This window comes from Chlamydomonas reinhardtii, assembly GCF_000002595.2.
Source record: "Chlamydomonas reinhardtii strain CC-503 cw92 mt+ unplaced genomic scaffold scaffold_24, whole genome shotgun sequence".
Classification (NCBI taxonomy): Eukaryota; Viridiplantae; Chlorophyta; class Chlorophyceae; order Chlamydomonadales; family Chlamydomonadaceae; genus Chlamydomonas; species Chlamydomonas reinhardtii.
Window position 1 is genome coordinate 16,547 of NW_025061537.1, and position 13,636 is coordinate 30,182.

General features: G+C 64.3%; 3 protein-coding genes across 3 annotated transcripts; all 3 read right to left on the minus strand.

Annotated features, from left to right (window-relative positions):
* Positions 1-629: 629 nt before the first annotated feature.
* CHLRE_24g755197v5 (uncharacterized protein) lies at positions 630-3,549 on the minus strand. The gene is made up of 5 exons (XM_001702224.2): positions 3,302-3,549; positions 2,591-2,731; positions 2,264-2,307; positions 1,906-2,016; positions 630-1,546 (listed from the first exon to the last, which is right to left on the minus strand). The coding sequence occupies exons 1-5, from the start codon at positions 3,347-3,349 to the stop codon at positions 1,462-1,464; spliced, it is 429 nt and encodes a 142-aa protein (XP_001702276.1). The 5' UTR covers positions 3,350-3,549; the 3' UTR covers positions 630-1,461.
* A 534-nt stretch (positions 3,550-4,083) lies between these two features.
* Positions 4,084-8,499, minus strand: CHLRE_24g755247v5 (uncharacterized protein). Its single transcript, XM_043072943.1, has 6 exons — positions 7,803-8,499; positions 6,415-7,563; positions 6,065-6,130; positions 5,596-5,735; positions 5,265-5,349; positions 4,084-4,997 (listed from the first exon to the last, which is right to left on the minus strand). Exons 1-6 carry the CDS (start codon positions 8,394-8,396, stop codon positions 4,746-4,748), a joined length of 2,286 nt encoding a protein of 761 aa, XP_042914115.1. The 5' UTR covers positions 8,397-8,499; the 3' UTR covers positions 4,084-4,745.
* Positions 8,500-10,443: 1,944 nt separating this feature from the next.
* Positions 10,444-13,519, minus strand: CHLRE_24g755297v5 (uncharacterized protein). Its single transcript, XM_043072944.1, has 2 exons — positions 12,217-13,519; positions 10,444-11,854 (listed from the first exon to the last, which is right to left on the minus strand). The coding sequence occupies exons 1-2, from the start codon at positions 13,429-13,431 to the stop codon at positions 11,327-11,329; spliced, it is 1,743 nt and encodes a 580-aa protein (XP_042914116.1). The 5' UTR covers positions 13,432-13,519; the 3' UTR covers positions 10,444-11,326.
* Positions 13,520-13,636: the final 117 nt, after the last annotated feature.

The following is a 13,636-nucleotide window of genomic DNA, read 5'->3' on the forward strand; positions in this document are numbered from 1 at the left end:
CCCACACACGCCAGTCCCGGCAGAGCGAACAAATCCGCGAACGCCACTTCCCACGTGCGGCCGTCCTCACACAGCGCCGGGTTAGCCCACAACGGCACATGACTCACCCACGCGCCCGGCTCGGGCGGCGCCACCAGAGTCACCGCGGGCAATTCAGTCATGGCTTTCAGCAGGCGCGCAAACGGCTTGCCCGCCGGGGTGAGCGGCTTATTTAGCACACGGTCCGCGGCCCCCCGCACCAACAACCGCAGGGGCGTTGCCGCCGGGTGCACTTGGCGCAGCCACGCCGCCGCGACCCGGGTCCACGGGGGCACGTACGGCAGCAGACCACACACACCCAAGACACACCGTACCGCGAGACCGGCTTGCCGCGCTTTCACATGCGGCACCAGCGGTAACAGGCCCGCCCCCCCCACCGCCGGAGGCAGTTGCATAAGTTCAATGGAGAGGCCAGGCGGGCGTGCCTGGGGGTTGGCATCAAACTGGGCCGGCGACACTTTATGGCAATCCGTACAGCACTGTACGGCACGGAGTCTGAATTCTGAACCGGTACGTATGCTGGACGCAGCCGGAGATTAACTCTCTGGAACACACACCTATGACCAGCCTGCAGGGGAAGCTTGGGGAGAGGGCATCGGGGCCCCGCGTATTTACAAGAACCGCTCTCTTCTTCAAAGTGCTCGTGCAGCGGAACCTCACACACGCTGACAAAATGTGCACCAGGTTCTCACTGGCCTCTCGTCAGGGGTGGCCTCTGCCCCTGCCTCTCATCGTAGCCATTTCTTTGTTAGGAACTCCCTGCTGTCTTATCCCGGCTCTCACGCACACTCCACTCGCTATGAACGCTCTCTCACTCTCACTCCAGAACCTCCTTAATCCGTCCAGTTTGGTCCCTTCCGGTGCTTCGCGCCTGAAAAATGCGAAAGCACCCAGGGCGCCGCACCCTGTCCAAGTGTGCGGCTGCTGGAACGGCCTCGCATCTGCAGCTCGCCTCCAAAGCGGATGCCACCACAGATGCTCGACGCCAGCGCGGCAGAGCGCCTGCCACCCGGCATGAAGCCGAGAAGCGCTCAATTTTGCGCCCCTCAGCTGTATCTGCGCTGAAGGCGGCGCTAGCCGGGGGCGGGCTGCCCTGCCGATAAATAATCCGACCCACTCCGAGCTTTCCTAGCACACACGCCGCAAAGGACCTCACCTCGCGCTCAGTGCGCGATCCGCGCGCTCGAGCACAGGCCGCTAGCCATCTGTGCAATGCCACTTCCCATCTTCCTGTGCTCGCCGCCTGAGCCCACACCCAACGAGACCACACGCGGCGTCAGCCGCCGCTCCCCGCAAATTCGCAACGCTTGTCCAACGCCCAAACACGCCGCCTCGTGGCCGTCACTGCCCCTGATGGCTCGTGCGACACCAGGAGGTCGTGCACATCAGGTACACAACAGTTGTAGGTTAGGAGTTGGGAGTTTACTTGGGCATGTTCAGGTAGGCCAGGAAGGCCAGCGCCGCCACAGCGGTGAGGCCAGAGAAGATCAGGAACTCGTTCTGGCCCCTGCGGAGGTTGCAGACAGAGGGGCACACACGAGGGGGTGGTGAGGGCGCAGGTTGGAGCCTGTGGCGTGCCATTGAGTGTCTCTCATCTCATCCAGCCGGTCCGTGTCACGCGTGCGCAGCCGATTGCAAAGTCACGAGCATCCCATGCATACCGTGCCAAAGCTTGCCGCTTGGCCCCCCCTCCGCCCCCCCTCAGCGTGCGCGACTCCGCTAGGGGCCTAGTCGGACCATGCGAACCCCGGCCTTTTTGCAGAACTCAAGCACGTCCACATGCGCTGCGCCCAAAACCACCATCTTCGGTTTGTGCTCCCCTCCGGCAACTGCTCCCCCACTTCCTCAGCCACCGCTACCACTCACTCGTCGGGGTTGCCGCCGTCGGCCTCCACCTGGGCACGCAGGGCCTCCTTGCGCGTGACCATGGACTTGGGGTCGTTGCGGGTCAGCTTGTTGCCGCGCAGCTCCTTGAAGCTGCGGGCGTGAAGAGGACAGGCAAAAGAGGGGGCGAGGCGGGCGGTTGAGGATACCAGCGCAAACTCTACCGGACCCAATGCGAAAGGGCGAGGCGGAGATGAGGAAGGTACGTGGTTGTGAAGACGCAGCGTGCTCGCTAGGCAAGCAGCCAGGGCACGCGAGGCCCCCTTTACATGGAAAAGCCGCACATGCCGTACATACAAATGACAGCAGAGCAAGAGCAGTACCGGGGGGCCAAGCTTACCGGCGCTTGGGGGCGTTGCACACGGGGCACACGTATGCCTTGACCTGTGGCGGTGGGGGGGGGCACCGCGCCGCAAGAAAAACACAACCCGGTTGCTGCAGGCCGCCGGAAACAGGCCAGACAGTCCTCGACAGGGGTCCTCGACACCATTTTAGCTCACACCCTACAGCCCACGCAGAAGCTGCGCAACCCAGGACGGCTCTCAACGCCGCGCTTGAACCGCTGCGACAGAGCGGCGGCCACAACGCTGACGCTCCCAGGTACCCGCCCTCTCGAGCAAGTGGCGCAACCCGGCAGCCGCCAGCCCTGCTCCTCTGTTGTGCGCACCTCCTCGAAGGGAGTGGGCTCATCGTACAGGTAGCCGCAGTCCAGGCACACGTAGGCGGACTTGGGGGTAGCCTTGGTCTTCTGGAACAGGGCGCTCACGGCGACGCTGCTCTGGCGCGAGGCCGAGCCGCGCACAGCCGACTACAGGGGTAGCAGCAGCAAGGGCGGGTGTAGAACGTCAACCGAGTCGCGGCCAAAGCGTGCGGATAACTATGACACAGGTATGGCCAGGTGCTTGTAAATGCCAGAACGCCCTGGCTGCCTCGTTGGCGCTTGAGTGGCACGGGGCTGGCGACATTCAGCAAGCGCACTTGCGTGCACGCGGTCTGCGGCGGAGCAGTTGCTGCCACCGAGGGCGAGTGTAAATCTACTGATGGCACCGGGCGTAATGTTGAGCAAGGTGGCTGGTGCAGCGCTGTTATACTTAGCACGCATGCGGACGCTGATCAATGAAGAACCTTTGGCCTCGCTGTGCGAGCACCGTCCGCCAGGGGCCAATCAGCTATCATCATTGCACACCGTCTCATCTATCTGGTTCAGCGAAGGCGCGATTATAGAGTCCGCGGCAGGCTGTGCTGGCAATCGTGTTGGCTTGAATGCGCGCGCTGTTCGAGGGTATCTCTGGAAGCTCTCTTCAGAAGCGCTTTGTGGCTATTTCAAGCATGGCCACTGGCTGGTGCGCAAGCGCTGCCCAGCCACCCAAAGCCTCACCTTGAAGCCGGCCTTGTTGCCCAGGAAAGACTTCTGCAGAGCGGCCATCGTGCGTGCGTGTATGCGAGTAAGTGAAGACTTTCAAGAAGAACTTTGTCGAGAGGGGAGTGTAGAAAATTCTGTTGCAAGAGGCCGTGGAAGCCGAAACTTACCCAGCTTCGGCTCGCCAATGGCGACCATTGGCTCGCATCGACTTCCATCCGTATGGAACAATTTGCGACGTCCAGCGCAGCTACTGCAAGCTAAGCTAGTGTGTACATGTTTCAGCCAAGTAGAAGCACCCTGCTACCGTGGGGCTGGTGCGAGGCGAGGCTAGTATGCTTGCACGGCGCGGCGTGCGCACTTCTCCCATACCAAGGTCAGCGAGAACGCTTATGGCCATGGCACTGGTGTAGGACATGGAGTAACCCGTCCGCCACGAGCCCATAATTAATGGCCCTGCGGTCGATAGTCATAACACGCCTTGCATGCGATGATGTGCTGGCATGCATACGGAGTAAATAGCTAGACACCGGGTGGGCTGGGTGAAGGGTGTGGCTTTTCGTAAGGAGCTAGCCAGGGGTGCGGGTGCAGGCACCCCGTTGGTGTCAGGCGCACAGTTGGGCTGACGCGCGGGGCAGCGAGGGGCTGCCAGTTGCTGCTGGGCCCCCGCCAGACGTGTGGCTCCTTGTCGGACACCTAGGGGAGTCTTGCCTGGGCATCTTCCCTGTCCGCACGACCGCACCTGATGCAGCTCATAGTCACCCGGGGGTTGGGCACGTCGCCCTGATAGGGCTGGGGGCACCAGGTTCCAAGCGCGCCGGGCTACACAGCGACATCCTTCAACAGCAATTGCAGGTCCGACGTCTGCCCCAAGCCACCAGTCTCCCTTCTCGTACAGCCTCACCACGCACACACACACACACACACATGGTATCCACACGCCTTCATCCACCCAGCCTGAGAGCTTGCTAGGATTACTTGATGGCCAATTTGGTGATCGGACTGTCAACCCAATATCCTTATATCCCTCCAGACCAACCCTGCCAATGCTGCGACCTTGCCATTCCTAGTGACACCCTGTCGCCACTGTCTCATCAGCTCATCATGCATGCACCAGTGCAAACTTCTGGCTAACCTCCTACCCATCTGTCGTGCTGCCGAATCCGCTAGTCTCTGGATGACACCCTACTGCTCCGTGCCTCTCAAACACATTCGGTTCACCGTAACCCGCCACCATCACCATCACCATCACCATTGACACATCACAATCATTGAGCAGTGCCAACGCCAATCATCAGTACAGCTCGTGTCCGGCCAGTCCACCTCGTCCTCATCCTGCCCCTCCATGCCTTATCCTCATCGGCGTGCCCCCGCTTGTCGGGCTGTCCCTTCAATTGTAATCCGCATCCTTATCCTCATCCTGCCCTCCATGCCGTACGCATACTTGTAACCGGAACCCTTATCACATCTTCCACGACCCCAACTCGTCCACCTCCCGCGGCTCCGTGTCCTCCTCCCGCTGCAGATCTGTCGCGCCGGCCGCCGCCGCGCCTGCGGCGCCTGCCGCCGCTGCCTCCCGCCGCCATTGCTCCCAGGCGTCGCGCTGGTGCCGGCTCGCCACCTGCCCGACTGGCTCGCCCTCGGGGTAGTTAGACCAGCCCAGGCAGCTGCGCACGTCTCGCCAGTCCGCCGCTGACAGCCGCTCCCAGCCCACCTGTGGAGAGGGCGTCAAAACGTGAGGGCAGGTGGCGCGGCGGTGGAGTGCGGTATGCAAGGGTCTTGCAGTAACGGAATGGATGTCTTGTCGATCTCGCGAGGGCATGTGCTATCCTCGCTCAGACCTGCCACTGTCTTCCCCTGACACTATCACTCTAGCTTCTAATTCTGTGACTCTGTGAGTAGACCCTTTAGTTCTTTGCGTTCTGGCCGCCATAGTGCACGCTCGGCGCTCTCACTCCCACCCACCAGGCACCCCCCGCACCTGCGCCAGCGCCCACTGCAGTTTCTGGTACCCGGCGGAAATGCGCGCGAGGTGCAGCGCGGGCAGCGGCTCCCAGCTCTGCAGCCTGCGAGCCAGAGGGGGACAGGGCTTCAGGTCTGACGCCCGCCCGGCAGTGAGGATTGGGCAGACCAGCAACCCAGCGCTCTCCAACAGCCGAAAACGCTTCCGCTAAGTGCTAGCGGTCGTACAACTTCCAAGCCTGATGATAAAACGCATTCGCCGACTAGCAGAGGCCATCGCGCATGCCGTGCCACGCTGCCGCTTGATGCACATGATCCTTATTGCTCCAAGTCTTCCGTCCAGCACTGACCTGGAGAACTTGCTGCGCAGGAAGGGCAGGTCCAGCAGGCATGCCAGGCGGTGTGCCTGCAACCAGGCTGCGGCGGCGAGGTTGCCGTTGGTGTGGTCCCACGGGAAGACGCCGCACAGAGCCTGGACCGGGTCGCGGTCCTGGTCGCGGGGGGGGGTGGAGGTGGGAGGGGGTAGGTGGGTGAGGGATGGAAGGGCAGAGCGGTGCGGAAGGGGGACAGGAGGCGGGCGATGGAAGGAAGAAGGGGGCGGATGGAAGGGGCGGAAGGCGAGGGGGGGGATGGCATCAAGGAAGCGGTGAAAGGGAAGGAGGAGAATCTAAAGAATGAGCTAGGGCGTCGCCTGACAGCGCCGACATGTTAATTCAGATTGCCAATAACCCGATCTTAATCTGCCGTGAGTCTACATTGGGCGGCACGTCTGCCACTCAGCACGTCTTCTGGCACGCACCAGCCAGCACCACAGCTCACCTCTTCCGGATCCTTGCGGGGGTAGCCAGCGCACAAAACGTTCCACAGGTCCTCGCGGGACACAATCTGCACACGTGCGAAGACAGCAGCAACCGTAGCAGCAGCAGTAGCTAGGGCAGCAGATAGAACGGCAAGAGCCAGCAGCAGCGGTAGCTAGCTAGGGCAGCAGATAGAACCGCAAGAGCCAGCAGCAAACGCGTGCGACATGCAGCTGCGCCGAGAAAGCCGCCTCGCTTCCTGAGCCAAATAACATCCGCCCATGCACACTGCTCCATGGGTGGCTCTGCCTTGCTCCGCCTGTCGCATCTCCGCAGCCCCCGACGTAAGACACCCGCCCATCAGCTACACACCTGAATTGCCGCGCCGCCCTTCTCCTCCTCCTCCCGCAGCGCCGCCGCCGCCCACTCCAGCGCCTCCTCGCTGCCGCCCACCGCCACCGCCCTCAGGTCGATGGGCACGCCGCAGGCATGCAGCTCCCGCAGCACCGCCAGGCCCGCGCCCGCCGCCGCCGCCGAGCGGAACAGCCTCCGCACTTCCCCATCCGGGTCCTCGCCACCCGGCGCCGTGCCGCGGTGCTGCTGCTGCTGCTGCTGCTGCTGCCTGGCTGCTGCCACCGCCTCCGCCACCCACTCGACGGGCAGCACGCGCAGCAGCTCGGGCTTGCTGTGCACCGCAGCCGACAGACCCAGGCCGCGCTGCCGCAGCAGGCGCAGCACGGGCAGGTGTGCGGAGCGCTCCGCATCGTCCACCAGCTTTGCCGACGGCCTTACATGCTTATCTGTCAACAGGTATGCCAGGGCGTCGGCGTGACCGGTGCGCGCCGCCACCGCCGCCGCGCCCGCAAAGTCGCTGAAGCCGCGCCGCTCCAGCTGTTGCAGCCGCTTCAGGAAGTCGGGCCGCCGGCCCAGCGCCTCAACACTCAGGTAGACCCCGGGCGGCAGCAGGGCCGGCGGCCCATTCCCGTCGCCACCTCCAGGGCCACCTCCAGGGCCACCGTCAGGGCCGCCCGCCGCGCCGCCCGCCGCACCGCCCGCCGCGCCACCCGCCGCGCCACCCGCCGCGCCACCCGCCGCGCCACCCGCCGCGCCACCCGCCGCGCCACCCGCCGCGCCACCCGCCGCCGCCAGCTGCTCCAGCAGCCAGTCCACCTTTTCGAAGGCGTCGGGCGTGGGGCTGCCGGCGGCGGCGGCGACCATCTCCATGAACAAGTGTCGTTCCATGCTGGGCTGCCCGGGGTGCGGCGCCGCCCAGGCCCACTGGGCGTAGTAGCGCTGCAGCACCTCCAGCCCGCAGCCGTGTGCGATGTGGTCGAGCACGATGTCCCGCCGCACCTCCAGCGGGACCGGCTGGGATGACCCGCTGCCGGAGGAGGCTGCCACGATGGTGTCATCAAGGGCGCACTGGCGGTCCGGCCGCGACATGAGCGGCTCTAGGCGGTCCAGCAGCTCCACTTGCCCGCCGTGTGCCGCGGCCGCAGCCCAATCCAGGATCATGTCAGCCTGGTGGTTAGTGGGTTAGTTGGTTAGTTGGGTGTGGTTGCGGTAGAGGGGAGTGGTTGAGGGTAGGGTTGGGGCGGTGGCTTGTGTTGGTGGCGGCGGCTTGTGTTGGTGCAGGAAGGTTGGCAAGAACAAGCCGTAAAGCCGCTGTGATGAGGTAGAACGATGCACCGCTGGCATGAGAGGAAGCATTTGAATGGGCACTGGGATGTGGCTTGGAGGTAAACTATGTACTGCCATACCTTGGGCGTGTTGCCGCCGGCCTCCAGTATGATTACGATGGCCTGCAGTAGCTGGGCGTGGCCGCAGTGACACGCCACGCCGCCCACGGCCCTCAGGTGTTTCATATCCATTTGCACCAGCTCCAGCAACTGGGTAAACTGTTCAAGGCCGGCGCCAGCCGCGGCCACCAGCGCTGCAGCATAGTCGACATCGCAGCCCTGCGCCAGCAGTCGCCGGCAGGCGGCCAGGCGGCCTGCGGCCGCCGCGGCTGTGAATACGTCCTTCGTGAGCGAGCAGCCGCAGTGCGCCAGCGCAGCGTCCAGGCTATCGGCGTCGCCAGAGGACGCCGCGAGGGCGAGCAGGCGACGCCGCTCGACGAGAGTGAGGCTGCGCCAGGGCTCGGGCCGCCCCCAGTGCGCCAGAAAGGCGCCGCGCGGCCAGGGCTGAGCTGCCACGACCACGTATTCATTCTGGATCTTCTTGCCGTTGTAAGAGCACCACTTGGGGACTCGCATGGCAAGCCGGATTTTTCGAAACTCCGGTGAGCCCTTGAGCCACTCTGCGGATGCCTTGTTGAGCAATTTTAGGGCCCCTGAGACCTCACTTGGGTTCATTTGTTTTGCGACTTGACAGAAAAGCGCGGGTAGAAGCTGGTCCCATGACGCCTTCGCGCCGAGCGCGTCGTGGCGGGTAAAACTCGACATGTTAACGTTCTATGTCATTTGGTTGCTGAGCACGGTAAAGCGTTTGGCTGTCATGTTGCGGCAAAGTCCCTCGTGGATCCCAGACCAACCCCGCGACTAGGCCGTACTAGACCCCGTAGAACTGCGACTGCGCGGGACTGGATGCTGGGAATGAGCCCATAGCCGATAGCTGGGATCGGGGGTTAATTCCCGTCATGCCTGGCCTGCAATGGTGCGCAATGCGACAGGGGGACTGCTATCCCCCTTCATCACCCACAAAGTATTGTGAACGTGCCCCGGGCAGCTTTGCCTCGCTGGCTGCAACAACGTCAGTACGGTTGTGGGCCCTGGCCCTAGCTGAGGGCATGTCGCCCTGGTAGGGCTAGTGGAGTTGGCTAACATAGCCCTCCCTTCAACCTTCTGTCTATACAGCCAGCTATCACTCACAGCTGGTACTGCAACGGTGCATGCGCATGCCCCGCCGCCGCCATCAGCTCCTCCCTCGCCGCGTCCAGCTCCCGCCCAAAAGCCGCACCTCACCGCCGCCTCGGCCTCGGACTCCTCGTCCTGCACCTCCTCCACCTCCTCCATGGCTTCATCATCACACAGCCTCTCCTCCCCCTCCTCCATCCAAGCCACGGCCGCCGTCATGCGAGCTTCCACCAACTGCGCCCCGGCCTCTGCCACCTCCAGCGATGCAGGTCGCTTGTGCCCCAGCTGCATCTCCACCAGCTCGTGCCGGATGTTGGTTGCGGAGTTGACGTCACGTCCCTGCACCGCCGGGAGGGTAGAGTGAGTGAGGCCTACTGAGCCCACGACTGAGCCGTCACCCAGCCATCACCCACTGAGCCCCACTGAGCCCACGACTGAGCCCCACTGAGCCCCACTGAGCCCTCACCGACTGAGCCGTGTCATCAACGTGTCGTCCCCACTGAGCCCCACTGAGACCTCACCCACTGAGCCCTACTGAGCCGTCACCCAGCCAGCCATCACCCACTGAGCCCCACAGCCCCCACTGAGCCGTCACCCAGCCAGCCATCACCCAGCCAGCCGCCCGCCCGCAAAGTGGACTCACCCACACCGTCCCGCAGTGGTTGCACACTCGGACTTGGTGAGCACGTGAGGCCCCCATGGTACGACCGCCTGCAGGCAGCGCTGCCCGTCGCCGAGCAAGCGCCGCCCGCACTTCGCACACACCTGGGGAGGGAGGGGGCAGGAGTACAGTGTGAACACCTACCGCTACGCAGTACTCCGGCTTGCCCCTCCCCCCTCAGGGCGCTCCATGCCGTGCGCCCCGGAATGCGGTGTGGGGATGGGGTGGGGTGGGATGGACTGGCGGATGGTGGAAGTATCATATAGGTCTGCTGGGGGCTGCGAGCAGCCATACTACCGGTCATGATATTGCCTTCGGTAGCTCAGGGCGCCGCGGGCTGGGGGTGGGTAAGTGAGCGGGGATGGGGGCTCGGACTCAGCGGGGGCACGGACTCAGGGCGGGGAAGCCAGCGAGAAGCGGGCGAGAGTAACGCCGATGTGCCGGGTGATGTGCGAGCAGAATACAGAACGCGGCATTCGTCATTGCGGGGAAACTAAAACTGATAGCGCCAACCTTTTGCGCCTCGCGCTTTCGCGCGCAATTTCCGGGATCCTCCAACGCGTCGATTCCTCCGTCTTGCGTCCTTCCGTGCCGGGAGCCTTGATTATCGATACAATTTGTGATATATTGTATGTTGCGCTGGAGCTCTAATGCAAACGCTGCGCTTGTGCGTTTACCCCGCTCTGGCATAGGGCTTGCGTTTTCATAAAGTTACGCTTTGCAATACATACATAGAAAGGCGCATTATCTGCACGACAAATTTTGCTGCGCTCGGGTTTCAAGGTTATAACTCAACTCAAAACTGGAATAACCGGGAGGGCCCCCCGCGGCGAGCTCAATGCGACCGCAATGGCTATTGCCCCTCCCCCTTCGGGGGAAGGGGCAAGCCAACCTTGCTGGCTACCCGGCTACCTGCACACGAGCCCCATCCTGTCCACCCGACCACCTCTCTACTCATTCCAACCCGTCTGCTCTCATCTTGCCTGCGATGTGTAGAACTCGTCCACGTACACCACCAGGTGCGCGTACTTGTCCACCAGCAGGCTGAGCAGTGCCCGGTTTGGTCCCCGCCCCAACCTGCTGACGCAACCGCCATAGCCAATGTTGGCGTTGTGCCGAAAAGTACAGCCAGTGCCCAGATACAGCCAGGGTCAGTTCGTACAGGCACATTGCCAGACCAGGGGCCGAGTGCCGAAACGTCCATGCTCTGCCCTCGTATACCGTACTTATGAGGAGTTTACCTAGCTGGGACTCAGGCAGATTCGCGATTCTGCTAGGTGAAGTGGCAGGGCCGAAACAGATTTGCGCTTTCTGTTTGCAGCTGCGCATGCTTCAGAAACAAGGCACCAGATGATGCACGCATGTGATGCGCACACATGTTAACGGCGTCAACTCAGCGAGACGCAAGCGCTGCATTCAAAGTGGTCCTGCCGCCACACAGTCCTCGTCATCCGTGCCCAAGTCCGTGCCACCTCCCTGAATCATCCACCTCCCCGCCGCAAGTACCCAGCACCGGAATAGAACCACCATTCTGCCCTGACAATTCCCGGAAGGCGAACACGACTCCTGCTCTAGCAACACCTTCACACAATACCTACAATACCACACCAGTGCCCACCCGCCACACCATTCTCAAGCACCCGCCGCCCGTCACCTACACCTCGCGCCGCTCCCCTGCACCCACCCTTCACCCCGCCCTGCACCCGCCTGCGCCTACCGACCTCCTACCAGCCCCCTACCGGCCTCCTACCAGCCGCCTACCGGCCGCCTACCGGCCGCCGCCCCTGCCTGCGCCCTTGAGCTCGTCCTTCTTCTTCTGCAGCTCCAGCAGCCGCTCCAGCATGCGCCGCTCCTCCTCCGCCGGCGGCAGCCCCAACGCCCGCTTGAACTCCACGGTCGTGGCCTCCCACCACAGCTGCAGCAGCCGCACCGCCAGCGCCGGCGCCGCCAGCTGCAGCGCGGCGTCGCCGCGCGCCGCCGCCGCCGCCGCGCCGCTCGACTCGTACAGCGAATCCACGTACTGCACGTACTTCAGTACGGCATAGGCGTACTCGGCCGGCGACATCTTGCTGGCGTCGAGTACGGCAGTGGCGGGCGGCGGAGCCGCCACCGCCGCCGCCGCCGTGCCGGCGGCTAGCGCCGCCGGCGGCGGCAGCCCGGCGGCGGCGGCCTCGTGCGCATGCAGTAGGTCGGCGTCGATGCGCGCCAGCAGTCGGGCGGCGAGGGCGGGGTCCAGGCCGTACGCGGCGGCGGAGGCGGCGGCCGGGGTGGAGGTGCCAGAGGCGGAGGTGGACGCCTGTGAAGGATGCGGGGTTGTAAAGAAAGGCTCAAACTAACCCAAACCAAGCCAAAGTAGGGGATTGGGCAGAAGGGTAACAGGCAGTGGACAAGCGGATGGGGCGACGGGATGCTGGACGGTGCCTCGGCCTGTGTACTGTGAAGTCGCGTCTCGCGCTGAGCATCAGCAGCTGCAGTAGCTGCTTTCCAACGCACTCTTTCCGACACCTTGCCTTCCTTACAGGGTACAAAAAAAGGTTCACATGCCCCGTGTGGGGCCCCACCCAGCCCTTCCTCCATACTGCCTGGGGCGCAGCGCCCTAGCCCTCGCCACCGCCACCGCCCGCACCTTTCACGCCGCACCACCCACGCCCCACCCACCTGTGCGTCCTGCAACTGCGCCTGCTGCCTCAGCCGCAGCCGCAGCAGCCTCCCGAACGCGTCGCCGCCCTCCGCCGCCGCCCCCGCAACCTCCGCCTCCGCATCCCAGCCGGCCACCACCGCCGGCGGCGGCAGCGCCGCCGCGCCGCCGCCCCTTCCCGCTCCCCGTGTCGCGCTCGCCGAGGGCGGCAGCCCCCCCGCCGCCGCTTTGAGCCAGGTTTCGTGGTCAGCGCTGCCCGCCAGCACAGCACGGCGCCGGCTCAGCCCCGCCCACACCGCCGGCCGCAGCACGCCCAGCACGCGCCCCACCTCCTCCGCGAAGGCCAGGTCCGCGCTGGCCGGCGCCGGGATCTCCACCACCGGCGACCCCACCAGGCTGCTGCTGCTGCTACTGCTGCTACTGCTGCTACTGCTGCTGCCGGTCGAGGCGGCGGTGGCGCCGCCGCCGCCCCGCAGCAGTGCCGAGACGTCGGCGGGCAGGTCGACGCGCTGCGCGCTGGCGAGCTGCATCTTGATCTGCACGCCCGTGAACTGGTACAGCTTCACCGCCTCCAGCAGCCGCGCTAGCTCCTGGGGGCAGTTGGTTGCGGCCGTCAGGACCGACTTGTACTCGCGCCGCTCGAACTGCTCCATGCCGGTCTTGTCTATGTGCGGGCCGCGAATGAGCGTGATGCGCGTGCGGCGCCACGGCAGCCTCACGTCACGTCGCTCCGGCCCGAAGGCGAGGTTGACTGGGGCGTCGGAGGGGCTGGGCGCGCCGGTGGGCAGCGCGGCGTAGGATTTGGGCGCGAACGCCAGGATAATGATGTCGCCGAGCGTGTTGCAGGCCATGTCTACGTAGCGCTTTTCAAAGCCCTGCACCGCGATCTCCACCGAGTAGGCGCCTGGAGGTGCCGCATCTGCTGCGGGAGAAGCTGCCGAGGCGGCAGACGAGGAGGGCATCGCCGCTGCGGCGGGAGACGCAGCCCGCGCCGAGGTGCTCAGCCCCGCCACGCCGGATAGAGGCCCCCATGCGAGCCGGTGCCGGGCGCATTCTACACCACGTCCCGAGCAAGATGCCTGCATGTCAGCGCCAGCGTCGCAGTCGACCGCTGTCAAGCTGCTACTCGATGATGCTGCCGATGCCGCGAGAGCTTGCTGAAGCGCGCTGGGCAGCGCACCGCGAGCATGCTGCCATGTCAGAGACGATATACCACGTAGTACCACCGGCTGCATGGCGGAAGCTGGCTCCGCAAAACAAAGCCAAATGATGATGCCCGTCGACTAAAACTTCATCAACAGTGTTGGTAATTCTGAAACATTCTGGTACCAAATGAAGGAATGACTGATCACGCTATGTGAACGAGCCAAGCTTGCCAGGCATCGGGATCGCCCCAGTTCAGAGAATGGTTGCTTACGTGCCCTTAGTAGTGCGCAGGTG